The 17,083-nt window shown below is 38.0% G+C and overlaps 1 protein-coding gene across 2 annotated transcripts; it reads left to right on the top strand.

The window, feature by feature from the left end:
* The first annotated feature begins 354 nt into the window (after nucleotides 1-354).
* On the top strand, nucleotides 355-17,057 carry TOX4 (TOX high mobility group box family member 4). Of its 2 annotated transcripts, none has more exons than XM_044665271.1 (9): nucleotides 355-410; nucleotides 631-699; nucleotides 9,896-10,138; nucleotides 11,373-11,633; nucleotides 11,963-12,190; nucleotides 13,649-13,720; nucleotides 14,084-14,854; nucleotides 15,641-15,804; nucleotides 16,607-17,057. In XM_044665271.1, exons 1-9 carry the CDS (start codon nucleotides 405-407, stop codon nucleotides 16,665-16,667), a joined length of 1,875 nt encoding a protein of 624 aa, XP_044521206.1. In that variant the 5' UTR covers nucleotides 355-404; the 3' UTR covers nucleotides 16,668-17,057. The 2 variants fall into 2 exon arrangements, with proteins under 2 accessions (XP_044521206.1, XP_044521205.1); XM_044665270.1 differs by having other exon boundaries at nucleotides 13,649-13,729.
* The last annotated feature ends 26 nt before the right edge of the window (nucleotides 17,058-17,083 follow it).

Below are 17,083 nucleotides of genomic sequence, written 5' to 3'. Positions count from 1 at the left end.
ACTGCTGGTCCTCCCGACTTCTCTGGCCACCCACCTCCGGCCTCTCTAGCCACTCGACCTATCGATACCCCTACTTCCCCATCCGGTCCCTCTAGCCTAAGATCACGTCTCTATTGCTCTCTGCAGGAACAGTCCTAGTTGTACCATGCAGCTGTAATTTGACACTTCCTCTTTCGAAACCTCTAGGCCTCCATTGGATATTCTGGTCTCCGACCGAAGGAGGCGCTATCCAGCTCTTCATTTCCTGTCTGTTGTCTCACTGCTACCAACTCACTGCTTCCCCGAATGAATCTTTCAATCCCCAGTCAGATTCGAGTGTTGGCGGAAGTGACGAAGTTTCCGTTTCCGGCGGGGGCGGTGGGCGCTATGAGAGAGCTGAAGCGGTGGTAGCGGTTGTGTTGAAGATGGAGGTAGGATCCTGAGCCCGAAGGAGGCGGGAGGGAGAGAGAAAAAAAAGGCCAGAGGGAGATGAGCAGAGGAAGGGACCTGGGCGGAGAAGCGGCCGACGGGCAAGAGAAACGGGGGTGGAGGCGGCGAGGGTCGGGGTCAGAGTCAGAATCCGTCGCTCCAGGCTGACTCCCTGACCTTCCCCCACCCCTAACATCCCCACGGGTTTCTTTTGGTTTCCAGTTTCCCGGAGGAAATGACAATTACCTGACGATCACAGGGTCCTCGCACCCCTTCCTGTCGGGGGCCGAGGTGAGCAAGAGTTGCCTACGCGGGCGGAAGGGCACAAGGCCCTTGGGGGTGGAAGGGGGTGGGACCCGGGGCTGGGGAAGTACTCTTAGGCAGCCCACCGTAGCTTAGAAGGGAGGGCCGACCGAGCAAATTGTTGTGACCAGAACAACTGGACGAGAAAAAGGGCTGCCGGGGGGTGGTGGTGGGAGATCCTTAAAGAGAAGAATTATTTTGAATTGAAGAAAAAGTGAAAGAGGAGGGTTGGCAGTTTTTGCAAAAGACAGTCTGAGCCAGGAGAATGATGTGATGAAAGATGGAAAGTATAGCAAAGAGAACTTATTCCAGAGAAGAGGTTTGAGTTTAGTTGTTTTGTGTATGGGGGGAGGGGAAGGTTTGGAGGGGGACTTCTATGGTTACAAAAAATAGCGTGGTTTAGTCTCCTCATATTCTGTATTTTAAGCTTGCTGCCTTCTCAAACCACAGGAAATTTTAGCTGGGCATGTCTGTACTGTGGCAGTGAGAAGTTATTTTGCCTTTCTGGGTCACAATTCCCTCCAGGTGGTATGTGGACCTAAAAAATAGTTAGAATTGTATTATGTGAGGTGGAAATGATAGTTGTGAATTATTTTTATGGTTCTTACCTGAATCGTGGATTAGGTGTTACTGTCATTATTAGGCAAACATACTTGTCGTTGTTTTCTAGGTAAGCAAAAGAAGATAAAAAGATTTGCATTTTCTACTATTTTTAATGGAAGGTTTATTCTTTTTTTTTTCTTTTTAAGGCAACAAGCATTCCAATCCATCCTATGTATTCAGCTGGCTTTATGAATGGGTTATGCTGCTTATCTGCAATTGCTTCTTTTAACTCCTACCCTTAGCCTGCTTGTTTGATTTCTGTTCTTATGTTGATTTTGTTACCTTATGTTCTTAGTGAAATTCTTTACAAGCCTTTAGCCTTAGCTTCTAAGGCTAAAAGGAAAAACCTTTTTATAGCCTGATGCTTAATTATCTATTCTCTCATCTTGAGGGAAGCCCTAAACCAGATCAGTAACAAATTTAGATTTATTTTTTTGTTCCAATGTTGTTTTCTCACCTTCTGCTTCTCCTTGACTCATTCTTTACAATTTAACTTCATTAAATAGTTTGGAGCCTGTGAACTCCAGAAAATTAGTCTCCTCCATATTTAAATACTTTAGTATTTTGAGAGGTTTTTAATTGTTTGTATGTGCCAACCATAACCTCTCTATAACTTAGTACATGACTTACTGAAATTACCATGGCTAAAAAAATTACCCATCTATTGGCCAATCATCAGGTGAGTATGACATTTTAAATGAGCTAGATTGGTCGTTAGACAACTGACATATGGTCTGTTGTCAGTCTCTTTCCATGTTAGAGCAATTGGAACTTGTTCTTCTAAAGCAAAGGTTACCTCCATTTCGCAGTGAGACTTCAAAGTAGGATATTAGATAAAGAGGGCCTAATTTGTCTAGATCTTTGAGTTTATCTACATAGGAGCTCTCAATTTGGAAACTCCTTCCACTGATAAAGATGAGCAATCAGTCCTTGGACATTAAAAGGTTAAATGACTTTCCCATGATTATGTGGCTAGTACTTATTAAATATGATTGCAAAATGGGATTCCAACCCCAAATATAAATGCTTAAGACTATTTACTATTTTAAATTCCATTCCTTCTGTTATCTTGGATAATTAAGAGTCATGTTTATTGCTGCTGCTAATAATAGTAAGCATTATTATATTGCATTAAAGTTTGCCAAAGCACTTATTTATTTAAAACCTTACCTTCTGTCTAAGTATCAATTCTTAGTATCAATTCCAAGACAGAAGAACAGCAAGGGCTAGGCAATTTGGGTTAAGTGACTTGCCCAGAGTTATAGAGCTAAAAAGTATCTGAGGCCACATTTGAACCCACCTAGCACTTTAAATATTTTTCTTTAAATATTCACAATGACCCTGTGAGGTAGGTTGATATTATTCTCCATTTTGTAGATAAGGAAACTTTGGCTGAGAGGTTAAATATCATAGATATCTTAAGTATCATAGTCAGTTTAATCCCATTGTTTTTCTTGATTATCTTAAATATCTTAAGTACCTTAAGTATCTTGCATTTCAGATATCTTAGGTATTAAGTATTCTAGTTACAATTTTCTCATGCTGGAATGTGTTACCCTTTGAATTCTTTGAGGTTTTTTTTCCTGTTTATTTTTTTTCTGTTTCTCTTGAATAATGAATTTGATCATCAGATTTTCTTTTCATCTGTGGCTTTTTGTCAGTAAAGCCTGGAAGTCCTCTTTTTCATTAAATGTGCATTTCTTTCCCTGGAGTATTATGCTCATTTTCCCTGGGTAGGTGTTTGTGGTTGTAATCCTAGATCCTTTATCTTGCAGAATATCATATTCTTTGCCTTAGACCCTAGAAGCTGCTAGGACCTGTGTAATCCTGACTGCTTCCCTACAATATTTGAATTGTGTTTTTTGTTTATTTGTTTGTTTGTTTTTGGCTGATTTCAGCATTTACTCCTTGCCTGGGAATTCTGGGTTTGAAGGTAATAGTCCTGGGATTTAAAAATTTGGGATCTCTCTCAGAAGGTAAATTCTCACAATTTCTATTTCCTTTTTCTTATTCAAGAACATCAGGGCAGTTCTCCTTGATAATTTTTTGCAGTGTAATATTTAAGCTCTTTTTCTTTTTCTTTTCTTTTATTATTGATTGTGGCTTTCAGACAGCCTCATGATTCTTCAGTTATCTCTCCTGGATCTGTTTTCCAGGTCATTTGTTTTTCTAGTGAGATATTTCAGATTTTCTATTATTTTCTCATTCTTTTGAATGTATTCTGTTTCCTGCTATCTTCTCGAGTTTTAGCTTCTATTCATCCAGTTCTAATTTTTAGAAGGTCCTTTTTTTGCTTGAGGTTTTATACTTCCTTTAAAAATATTTTTTTTAGATGTCTCATTTCCTCTTCTACATATTTATTTTGTGATCTTCATTTTGAGCCTGACATCCTTTCACATTTGCCTTTGAGACTTTACACATTTCCATTTTGGCATTGCTGTCCTCTTCTAAGCTTTCATTTTGGTCTTCTCTGTTGTTGCAATAATTTTCCAAGGTTAGGCTTTTTCTTTGTCTTTTGCTCATTATGGAGTGGAGGGAGTATTGTCCCTGGGTTCCCCCCCTAATGTGCACTGAATTGAGCTAGATTCTGTGAGCAGCCAGTTCCCTTGGGTGTCAAGAGAGCCAGGTTGCTTCTTCCACTGAGGGTTCCCCCAGATGTGCTTGCACCAGGCCACTCTTCAGCATGGGTCAAGCTGGTCCCCTATACACTCTGAGCTGCTGCTTGTGCTGCTGGTTCCACTGCTTACTGCAGAGAAACATCCCTTCCAGCTTTCACTCTACATTTTCTTTGGATGAAACCCTATTTCAACTCTTTTTGGAGGCATTTTGTTTTTCCTGTGTTCATGGTTGTTTGGAGGTAGTTTTGGGCAAGCTTGGAGCTTTTCTTACTTCTCCATCTTGGTTGCTGGAAACCAGCTTGTCATTTCTTATCACACTGTAGTATTCCATCACAATCACATACCACAACTTATTTAGCCATTCCCTAATTAATGAGCATCCCCTCAATTTCCAATTCTTTTCCCCAGTAAAAAGAGCTACTATAAATATTTTTGTACAAATACATCCTTTTTCCTTTGTGTTGATCTCTTTGGAATACAGACCAGGTAGTGGTATTACTGGATCAAAGGGTATACACAGTGTTATAACTTTTTTGGCCTAGTTCCAAATTGCTCTCCAGAATGATTAGACCAGTTCACAACACCACTAGCAGTGCATTAGTGGCCCAATTTTACCGTATCCCCTCTAGCATTTGTCATTTTACTTTTCTGTCATTTTAGCCAATTGGATAGGTGTGAGGTGGTATGTTAGAGTTATCTTAATCTGCATTTCTCTAATTAGTGATGTAGAGCATTTTTTCATGTGACTCTTGATAGCTTTGATTTCTTCTGAAAACTGCCTGTTCGTATCCTTTTATCAATTGGGGAATGGCTTTTTTTTTTTTTGGTAAATTTGACTCAGTTCCTTATATATTTGAGAAACAAGGCCTTTATCAGAGAAACTTGCTTAAAATTTTTTCCCCAAGTTTCCTTTTTTTCTTCTAATTTTTGCTCTATTATTTTGTGTAAACCCTTTTTAATTTCATAGAATCAAAATTATCCATTCTGCTTACCATGATCCTCCTCTATTTCTTGTTTAGTCATAAACTCTTCCTTTATCCACAGATCTGACAAGTAAATTTTTCCATGTTCTCCTAATTTACTTATGATGGTACCTTTTATATTTAAATCATTTATTCATTTTGATTTTATCTTGATAGATTGTGCATGGTATTGGTCTTTGCCTAGTTTCTTCCAAACTGCCTTCTAGTTTTCCCATCAGTTTTTGTCAAACTATGAGTTCTTACTCCAAAAGCTTGATCTTTCAGTTTATCAAAAACTAGATTACTATAATAATTATTGTCTAAATTGTGTACCTGATCTGGAATAAACATTTAACAGGAACTTTAAAATGTGGCATGCACTGTAATTAGTGTATAGATGTTACCTCAGTTGATCCACAGAACAACTCTGGGAGATAGTGCTTCTATAGTCTTCATTTAACAATTCAGGAAACTGAGGCACATAGTAGGTAAGCAACTTGCCTAGGTTCTCACAGCTAATAAGTATCTGAATCTAAATTTGAACTCAACGTCTTCCTGACTCCAGGCCTAGCACTCTATCACATAGCAGCCATTAAGTAAGAAACCAATTTGGAAGCAGTTTACTTTACAAAATGAAAAATTATAAACCTTGAAGTTTCTGTTCTGATCAGGTAAAAGTAAAGTTTTGTAATGAATTCAAGGTACATAAGGAAAGTGTTAGATTTGTAAAGGAGAGATTCAAGGGAGTTAAAATTAGCTCTAAAGATGATTCTGAGACATGATGAAAGCAGAAAGGTACAGGATAGAAAGTTAACATTGGAGAAAAGTGAAACATTGAATTAACGTGTAGAGAATAATGCAAATTCTCTGGTTTGAAAGGCTTTGAATCAGAGTTTATGGGAACAAAGGTAAAAAAATTGAATTAAGTTGTAAACTGTTTGCCTTGACCTATTATGAATGTGAAGCTCAGTAGAGAAGTATATAAAAATTATGTTAGATATAGAAAAGTTTTTTAAATGCAATTCATTTTTTATTTCCAAAAAGCAGGAATATAGAACTTGTGATTTTTTTTTATTTTTATTTTTTTTATTTTAAACCCTTAACTTCTGTGTATTTACTTATAGGTGGAAGATTGGTAAGGGTAGGCAATGGGGGTCAAGTGACTTGCCCAGGGTCACACAGCTGGGAAGTGTCTGAGGCCGGATTTGAACCTAGGACCTCCTGTCTCTAGGCCTGACTCTCAATCCACTGAGCCACCCTGCTGCCCCCCCCAAGAACTTGCGATTTTTTACCCCAGTTGTGACAGTATGAGGTCTTGGGCAATTTATTTATTTTAAACCCTTACCTTCTTAACTGTAAGGGCTGGACATTGAGGGTTAAGTAATTTACACAGATTCTGAGGAAGTGAATCCAGGACCTCCTGTCTCTAGGACTGGCACTCAATTCACTAAGCCACTTAAATGCCCCCCAGTTCTTGGGCAATTTAAAATTTGGATTCATATTGGGTTTGATAAATTAATTGAGGGAATAATTCAAGCATGGTAGATCGGTTAAATGGTCATTGGTAGTGTCATCTTTGTAACTAAGTGCAAAAGTGAAAATTACTCTATACTGGTCTCTGAATGCAAATAGTATAGAATACTAAAATTTTTAATACATTTCAGATAGACTAAGGCAATAAGTTTTGTGTTCTTGTTTTAAAATCTTAGATATTGTTTTATTTTAGTATTATATGTATAATTTCTTACATTGTGATTTGAGGAACCATTTTATTGAAGTGCTGTTAATTTGTGGAGTGAGAGCATTTATATCATTAGGGGTTAACTCCTCTTTGGATCCAAATGCTGAGAAATATGAATTTGAGCTATCATTTTTAGAGACATTTGTCAGTAGGATGGTGTCCTTGAGGCTAAAGATTATCTCGAGTATTCAGATGAGTATGCTTTATTTTTTTAAAAAGTAATGATAATTGCTTGGCATTTGGGAAAAGCACAAAAGACCTTGGAAAGTCTCATCTGTGAAGTTCTTTGAGAACATAGTAGGTCTTTGGGATCTTTGGCTTTAGCTAGGCCAAGCTATTATCTATGAAAGATGCTGCTTCAAGAATATATGAATGAGAATCTTTAAATTCTAAAATAGTAAATTGGTTTATAGAGGAACTAAGATCATTCTTCCAATATAAACAGCCATTGAGAGGACAGCTTAAAAGTTTACTTAGGGTCTTGAAAAGATGTTATAATGAATCTTATTGTTCAAATCTGGCATCTCTGAACCTGCTATAATGGGATGCAGGAGTAAAGGATCTTATTGCTTTTGTTTCTACTGTTCAGAATTTAGGGCTATTCTTTCAATTTCTAATCTGGGTAACGAGGGCAAATCAGTTCTTAAACCAGTCTTCTCCTGGCTTATTGGTTTATTTATATATACATACATATATATTTTTTAAACTCTTACCTTCTCTCTTAGAATCAATACTTTGTATTGGTTCCAAGGTAGAAGAATGGTAAGGGCTAGGTAGTGGGGGTTAAGTGACTTGCTCAGGATCACATAGCTAGCATTAATATTTATGTATTAATTTATAATCATGTTCTTAAGATCTAACAAATTTTTTGGTTCAATAAACCATCCCTTTCCCATGATATGAGGACAAAATATATTCCCAAAGGAACTTGTTATAAGGGATAAAGTAATATAAAATGCTTTTATTCTTAATTGAGTAGTAAGCCTTACTTTGAAAAAGAATAAATTTAATTTTGGAGGTAGTAGAGAATGTAGCTAAAAAATGTAGTACAAAGTGTTGAATTTTCAAATTTTATTTCAATATATACAGATGAATTTTATATAAATACCCAAATTAATGGCTTTTGAATAGGTTTTCGTAATTATCAATTCACAACTTAGTTTGAGGCTTTCACATGTAGAATTGTTTTATGTAGTTATAAAGAATCTTTTAAATCATTTTCCTCATTTGAATTTTCTCACTGATAATATTGAGAAGCAGAAGGGCTCATTTTATAAGTCAAGTCTTCATGGATCCTTTAAAAAATTCTTCCTCTAACCTATAAACTGCATTGATTATGTCATCTACAAATTTTGAGTAAAGTACAAAGAACACATGATATATAAAAATTGAAACTCAGAATTTTAAGATGAGTAATAGGTACTTTAGTCTGATTTTCTTTCTCAACCCCTGATGTCTTTAAGGTTAGCCACAAGACTTTCACCACATGCAATGATTACTAAAAGAACAATTGATTAGGTTTTATCAGACCTCACTAAATCATTCTAAGCTTTATCACCAGAAGGTTTGAATAAATCAGGCACCTGCATGACTTAGAAACTGGAAAAAAGTTGGGTCTGTCATATCTACTGGTGGATCTACTAGGAGAACCATAGAAATAAGATGGAAAGGCTTATCTTGGTGAAAGCCAACCACGCTTGACAATTTTTGGAAAATGATCTATGATAATCCTTCCCTCTCCTCTTTGAGTTGGAATTTCCAAGTTTCCCAGAAAAAGACTACTTCATGTAGTAGGTAGGTAAACTCAAGGTGATGAAACAAGAACAACCTGTTGTCTAAATGGACATTAAGATGCATTTCCTATGCCTTTTGTCCTCCTAATTATAGTTATGTTTATATTGCCTAGTGTTTTTCTCTTTATAAAAAACAATTATTTATTTTAAAGTATTTTTCTGCCCATTTTCTCTTAAAGAGTATCTAATCCTTTCTGGAAAGGTACCTAGATGTTATAATTAAGACAAAAATTCCATGTTCCCAGTTATAAAATTTTTGTTACTTTATCAGTCTGATAAGGGAGCACTTTGGGTTCTTCAAAAAGGCTACTCTTGAAATCCAAGATCATACATCTGAATGTGAATAATTTTGCCAAATAGTTACTGCTTTTCAAAGCAATAATGTTCTAGACACGGTATGGGAAGACTAGGTTTTGGAAATTAATGACTTTCCTTTCTTGTGAAGAACTTTTTTCCAAGCTATTTATTTATTCCTTCTTAGATTTATTGTAGTATAATTGATTAGATTTTAATAGTCAGCAATGGCCAGATCATGAATTTCTGTTTCTAACAAATTAATCTATTTGCAAAGGTTTGTGAAAGTTACCCATTCTAGGTAGATGGGCTATTGGTATTTTTGGCAAACAGAAATTGAAAGGAAGAAGACTTCCTAAATTTTACACTCAAGTAAAATGGCCTAAGATTAAGTTTAATCTGGAGCTAAAAGAGAGATTGTTAAGAATAGATTGCTGAGAGTTAAACAGTTTTGTTCTGATTCAGTATTTACTAGATTATGACTAACTGCTATAAGAAAAGCTACAGAAATAGTTTAAACCAGCTAGCTTCCATATAATATTTTCTTTTTTCTTTCACTTGTAACTATTTCAAGGACTTTCTGCACTTTATCTTATGTCACTAGTAATATATATCTTCTTTATTGTATAACCAACTAGATTGTAACAAACATTTCTTTTATCTTGTGTAACCAGCTACAAAAACCAAACCAGACATCCTCTTTCCTCTTAATCTTATGTAATGTGTGAGAGAGAGAGAGAGAGAGAGAGAGAGAGAGAGAGAGAGAGAGAGAGAGAGTGTGTGTGTGTGTGTGTGTGTGTGTGTGTAGCTGTTTTGTAAGAGACACACATTTCTAACCACTTGCTGTTGGAGTGTGTCTCATTCTGAGTGAATAAAGCTTCAGTGACCCTATTTCTGTGTCATTTTTGGTCAGTTGGCAGTGGCTAGTCAACAAACTCAACAGAAAGATTCATATGATAATGTTGACAGAGCTATATGCATGATAGGACTCTGGTGATGAGGCAGGAGAGAATGTCCTTAATAGAACTATATACATCTTAAGAGTTTTTTAACAGAAATGGGACCACAGGGAACTGAGGAACCCCTAGCCTTAAGTCATATTCCTTTCCTTATACCAATGAGCATGTTCCTCCTTTCCCTCAACTAATTCTCATCTTTTTTTTTTTTCTTCAGACATTTCATACTCCAAGTCTGGGTGATGAGGAATTTGAGATCCCTCCTATTTCGTTGGACTCTGACCCCTCATTGGCTGTCTCTGATGTGATCGGCCACTTTGATGACCTGGGAGACCCTACCTCCTCACAGGATGGCAGCTTTTCAGCCCAGTATGGGGTCCAGACATTGGATATGCCTGTGGCCATGAGTCATGGCTTGATGGAACAGGGCGGGGGGCTCCTGAGTGGGGGCTTGGCCATGGTAAGAGGCAAGAACATTAAGCAGCTTACCCCAAACATGGGGTGAATTGAGGAAGACACAACTGCATATGCTTGATGCTATACATGTGGTTGTATGCTGTTTATCATCTTGGTACTTAAACCTAGATGTACTCTACACTAAAAGAGTGGGGAGTTTTTTGAACTAAAGAAAAGGAACTTATTTATTTTAGCCAACTTCATTAACAAATGTATTTTACATTTTTCAGTTATGAAATACACCCTGAAGTATAAATGATTAAGAAAATATAAAAGCATTTTGACTAGCTTTAGCATAAGCCATAAATTGACTTTAAAACTGTTTTATTGGGAAGTGGGTGGGAATGAGGAAGGGAAGCAGTCTTGGCTCCTGTCATTCCTTCTTTTGTTCAAATATAGTGCAGTTATATTTTCAAATGGTGTCTATCTTTTGCTTACTCTGCATACCAGTAGCAGTTTTCAAAGTTCAATGTGTCAGGCAACTGCAAAAGTCAGAAGGACTCTTTATGTTTCTGATGGTGGACTCTAGACCTTTGGGTAACTTTTTTTCCCCATATGCTGATTTCCTTGAAAACAACAGTGCTGTAATGAAAAGGCTTGTTAATTCCTGAGAGGTGAAACTTTTGAAGAATTTGTACTTTTAGTAGATATATCCATCAGTTATATATCAGTGATTTTAAACTGTTGCTTCCAGTTTACATACTGTGGATACATACTGATAATAAAGCCTCCTAAACATTGCAGAAGTTAGGGATGAATGTTTCGAGAAGTATAAGGTTAAAGAAATGTCCTTGACTTCCCATTAAGCCAGAACCATTGTCTTTTCCAAGACTTCCAATTTGTTCTATTTTGTTAAGTCTATAAAATCAGACTTTAATCTTTTTGTTTACTATCTGTATCCCCATTTTTGTTTCGTTGTTGTCATAAATGTTAGTTGGAAATGACTTTAAGCAGAGTTTACTTGAGTGACAGGAACTCTGATTGTCACTGCCATCTCTGCAGTCATGCTTATAACCTAACAGAATGTCCAGTGACTGACTTTAGCCAACATACAGAGTGAAGATTATTTCTTCTGTTTTTTCCTCATTGTTATCTTGTTAGGTTGTTCCCTAGAGAGAAACTAGGTTACAAAAAGGAAATGCCAATGAGGTTACAATGAATGATCCTGTCATGAGTCTGGGAAAGAGGGTGGGACTTGGAGCATTTAGTGCCTAAATTTATCTTCATCTACCTCTCAGGATTTGGACCACTCTATAGGAACTCAGTATAGTGCCAACCCACCTGTCACAATCGATGTACCAATGACAGATGTGTCGTCTGGCTTGATGGGACATAGCCAGCTGACCACCATTGACCAGTCAGAGCTGAGTTCTCAGCTTGGCTTGAGTTTAGGGGGTGGCACTATCCTTCCATCTGCCCAGTCACCTGAGGATCGACTTTCAACCACCCCTTCACCTACTAGCTCCCTTCATGAGGATGACGTTGAGGATTTCCGGCGGGTGAGACATCCTTTGGCAGAACTGCTACTCTCATTTTATCTAAGTGCAATGCTCAAGCATAAAACTATATGTACTGTCCAGTTATTTTCCTTCATTCTTGCATGGCCAACTCTTTTCTGGTCCCTAATTTTATAGTTAATTTCTCCCATTCTCCTTGTTATGACCCTTTGTTATGAACCTCTGGTTTAGTGTGCACTTTATACTTGCTTTTATTTTGGAAAACATTCATGGGGCTAGGTAGCATCTTTCCCATTCCTAGTCCTCAAATTATTACTATTATTTTTTGCCTTCTAAGGCACAATGTTTCCCTTTCCCCTTCTTTTCTGTAGCTCCCCAGTCAGAAGACAATTGTAGTAGAGTCAAGCAAAAAACAGAAGACCCCAAAGAAAAAGAAGAAGAAAGATCCCAATGAACCCCAAAAACCAGTTTCAGCATATGCCTTGTTCTTCCGTGACACACAGGCAGCTATCAAGGGACAGAATCCCAATGCTACTTTTGGGGAGGTATCAAAAATCGTGGCCTCCATGTGGGACAGTCTTGGAGAAGAGCAAAAACAGGTAAGGGGATGTAAGCAGCAAGAATTAGCATTAATCAACAGGAACTAAAGTTTTTCTAGTAGAAAAGAAGACTCTGAAATATTAAATCTTTTCCATATCCATTGCAAACATTTATTTTAGTGTTAACTCCGAGTTCACTGTTATCCTTGACCTAAAATCTTTATTGAACTTCACAACAACATATTGTAACAACTGGCATTTCTCTTTACACAGTGTTTCTTTTAAGTTCTTATTTCATCCTCATGACCCTGTGGGATTGGCAGTGCATGATTGTACCATTTTATGTAGGAGAAAACTGATAATTAGGAGACTTACCCAAGGACACAGATCTAGTAATTAGAACTAATAATTACTGATGATTAGTAGGGCTAGGATTTGAACCTAGAACTTTTGTCTCAAAAGTCAGTGTATTTGGCCTTAAGATACTCCTAGGTGTGTTATCCTGGGCAAGTCACTTAACACCCTCACCCTCACCCCCAGCCTAGCTCTTACCACTCTTCTGCCTTGGAAATAATACACAATTTTGATTCTAAGACAGAAGATAAAGGTTTTTGGTTGTTGTTTTTTTTTAAATCAGTGTACTTTATTTTACACCACCACAGTTTTCCTATATACATGTGCAAGCACCAGAAAGCTCATCTTCCAACTCTTGGTTTCTCTCCAGGAGTTAAAAATGGTTTGGTAATAGAATGTTGTGGAAATGAGTAGTGAATTTCCCTGTATGCTTCCCATCCCCTAAGTTACTATGCATTTAAAAAATCATCCCAACAAGCAGTTTGTAGGAACTTATCAGATTGTTCCCTGAGTATGATACCTGGAAGATAAAGCTGAAATCATTTCCCCACCTATCTAAAAAACATAACTACTGGGAAAAGCCAGGCTATGCAGATGGGGAAGTCTCATGCTGAGGAGAGGTAGAGAGTTTGATGGAAGTCCAAGGAAGAATAGCTTCACCAATAAACCCACATCCCTCCTTCTGCCATAGCCTTGAAGTTTAGATCATCTGAAGTTATGGCACAAGACCTAATTGCATCCTTTGCCAACCTCCTCCCTTTTTCTTTCCTTGGTGTTCTACCTAATTACGTTGTATACAATATGTAATAAAGACCTGTTGTATTATTCTGTCTGGTTCACTGTAAAAATCTTAGTTCCAAGTGGGACAGTTATTTAACCTTTTATTTCCTCGGTTTCTCCTATGTGTAAAATTGTTATTTAATAATAATTGGAAGTTACATGGTTAATTAACAATTTCACTCCCACTTTGACTAAAACTTGAGTTCGTTTCTCAGCTTGGACACTTATTTGCCATGAATACAGAAAGCACAGTTAACCTCACCATTTCAGGTTTTTCATCAGTCAGGGAAAAAATGTAAATATATGAAGTGCTATGGAAATATTATTGTTAAAACCATTTCCTCACTAATTTCTTTCTGACTGGCATGTCTTTTTTGCTTGTAGGTGTATAAAAGGAAAACTGAAGCTGCCAAGAAGGAATATTTGAAGGCCTTGGCAGCTTATAAAGCCAATCAGGTGTGTCAGGTAAGATAATTAGGGGGTGGCCATATAATTAAGTTGGTAGCCCACTTGGGGACACTCAAAATGACTTTATTAGTTCTATTATCTTTTGTGAGATGTTTTCAAACAGATGTTTCTCTAATATACCTGGTATTAATTCCCTTCTTAGAGACCCATGGGAGCTTAATTCCTGAGTTAGTTCATGAGATTGCCAGAAAAGCTTTGAGCCTAAACCTGTTCAACTTCTTCCAAGAGTTTGTTTGGAAGAAATCACCTCTTTGATTTATATTATACCTTTTTTTTTTTTTTTAAGCAGATGCTTATGATGGGTAGTGAGGATATATGATAACACTTGTTGGTCTCACTCTAACCTTCTAGACTACTGTGGAGACAGTGGAATTGGATCCAGTGACACCACAGCAGACTCCTCCCCCATCTCCTGCTGCAACAGTTGTTGTGCCAGCCTCTCCAGCACCTCCAGCCTCAACAGAGCCCCCTTCCCTGTCCTCGTCTATTGTGGTTAAATCCACCCTCTCATCCTATGTGACAAGCCAGACATCTGGTGGGACAGGGGCCCAGACCAGCATCACCAAGATCATTATATCTAAACAGACGTTAACATCTAGCCAGTTGACTTCTTCTATTGCCATGTCCCAAGGGGGCATGGTTACAGTCATCCCAGCCACAATGGTGACTTCCCAGGGGCTTCAGTTAAGCCAAATCCAGGCAGCTACCAGCACATCTACCATTGATCAGAGCCAACAAGCCAAGATTGTTACTCGATCTGTATTGCAGGCAGCAGCAGCAGCTGCTGCTTCTATGCAGTTGCCTCCACCTCGACTGCAGCCCCCTCCATTGCAACAGATGCCTCAACCACCCAGTCAGCAACAAGTAACCATTCTGCAGCAGCCTCCTCCACTCCAAGCCATGCAGCAGCCCCCACAGCAAAAAGTTCGTCTTAGTCTCCAACAGCCACCTCCTCTGCAGATCAAGATTGTTCCTCCACCTACATTGCATATTCAACCTGCCTCAGTCCCACCTGCTCTGGAGAATAGCCCAGAACAGCCAGTTACCACCAGCCCTGAGCCCCATGCAGTAGAGGCAACTTCTCCTGAGCCAATTGAAATGATCACAGATGTTGTACCTGAGGTAAGAATGCCTTCTCTATAAAGTTCTCTTGGTAGGAGGGAGTGCACCATGTCCCTCCTCAAGGAAAGTATGAGCTAAGTTTTGAGTTGAAAGGCTAGTAATTTTTGCAGGGACCACAGGTATGTTGACTCCTCTTCTCCAGGCATATTAGCCCACCTTTTCCATGGAAAAAGTCTCAGTTTGAACTCAGAACTTAAAGGATTATAGTTGTGGATCTTGAAGAGATCTCAGAGGTCATCCAGAACAACTGCCTCATTTTATAGATGAGGAACCTGAGGTCCAGGGAGGTCACATAGGTAGTAAGTGTGCATGATTAGGAATTTGAACACAGGTCCTTTCCATTGTTCTAGAGGCTAAAACAAATACTCAGAGTCCTAATTTCTAGCAAAATAACTAGCAATTGTGTGCCTTAGCAATAAGCTTAGAAAAAGTTTCAGGAATAAATTTTATATGTAACTCCTTCCTTTTAAAGGATTTATAGCTTGACTTCCCTGAACTACTACCTATTTTACTTGAGATGATTTCCTAGTCTTCCAATTTCTTCAAAAGTAGTAACTACAAGAATAGAGGTTTTAAAAGACTAATCCTAAAAGGGGATATATGTACAAGAGAAGATAAATTGGGAATCTCCACTTAATACTTTGTTTACAAATTGTTAGTGTGTTATACATTGATGTAATCTGAACCTTTAAATGGCAACGGTAGTATTAACAAATGCCTGAGTCTTTAGGCCTCTAGCCAGTACCAAGGTGGGGTTAGGTTAATAAGGCTATCTTCCTTTTATAGGTTGAGTCTCCTTCTCAGATGGATGTTGAGCTGGTGACTGGGTCTCCTGTGACACTTTCCCCTCAGCCCCGATGTGTGAGGTCAGGTTGTGAGAATCCTCCAGTTGTGAGTAAGGACTGGGACAATGAATACTGCAGCAATGAGTGTGTAGTGAAGCATTGCAGGTGAGTACAATAGCTATTCAGGTCCTTTACTTCTTAGGGAGATCATAAGGCTTCTCTGGTCTGGTTCAAACCAGGGGCCATACAGGAATGAGGTGGTTGAATTTTCAAGACCTGGATTGTAAACTCCATTATCTCAGGATCAGATATTCATAGATGGTACATACTGGCTAACCTTAAATTACAGGTTTTTCAGCATATTTCCCCTTATTGTCAGGAATATCACTATTATTGATTTATTATTTAAGATTTAAAATGTTTTCAAAAGTAACACATTACACAGGTAGTAAGTAATAAGCAAGCTGGAAGGAGAATTTGAACACAGATTGATCTCACAGCTAATGTTCTTTCCATTATATCAGATATTGAAACAAATAGCCTCAATTTCCAGCAGATTGGCTGCCTATTGAGTTCATGCACAAGTCAGCTTACAATGAGAGAATATCAGGAGCAAATTTTATACACAACTTCCTCCTTTAAATGAAGCTTTAGTTCTTTGAACTCCTACCACTTTAGCTGTAACAAAAATCAGTAAATTCATACTCGCTTACATCAGGGAAGTAGAAGTACCAAGGATGAACTCTGGGTACTTCACAAATCATTAGGCTTAGTTCTGTGCCTCTCAAACCTTCTTTGGTATGGCAGAATAGGAATAGTATTTCTGGGCTTTTTTACTCTAATTTTTAAGCCTATTCTCTACATCTATTGGGGGAATTACTTGGGATCTTATTCAGGCATGGTAAAATTTAAGAGAATGTGTAATGTAATTCTGGGTTTGTTTGTTTTCTTTTTCTTCCCTTTTTAGGGATGTATTCCTGGCCTGGGTGGCTTCCAGAAATTCAAGTACAGTGGTATTTGTGAAATAGTCCGTCCCATTGCCCAAGCCAGTGAAAACTTATCAGCCTGTATGTGAAACACAAGCTGGGCTTCTGGTGATGCCTGATTCCAGTCAATAATGGCCCTCCGTGCTTCTTCCTTTTTCTTTTCTTGGATAGGGGCCAAGCTTTGGAGGAGGGCCACCATGTTTGCTGAAATCTGGGGCTGCTTTATACATTGAAGTACAAGCAGAGGGCCCAATGATGACAGCAGAGGAGTTAGGGGAGTGGCTGAGACAGAACATGGGGATGTGGGGGTAGGGGAATTGTTTGATTCTTTTTAAGAAAAAAAATTGTTGGTATAATTTTCAAAGGACTTGCTTGAAAGATAATTAAAATGATAGAGAAAATACACAGCTCTGAACCTCAGAGAAAAACATGTTTACAGTTGTACTGGTTTTCATGTT

The sequence above is a fragment of the Gracilinanus agilis genome, chromosome 2, assembly GCF_016433145.1.
Source record: "Gracilinanus agilis isolate LMUSP501 chromosome 2, AgileGrace, whole genome shotgun sequence".
Lineage (NCBI taxonomy): Eukaryota > Metazoa > Chordata > Mammalia > Didelphimorphia > Didelphidae > Gracilinanus > Gracilinanus agilis.
Note: the sequence above shows the minus strand (reverse complement) of the source record. Positions and strands in the feature narration are given on the sequence as shown.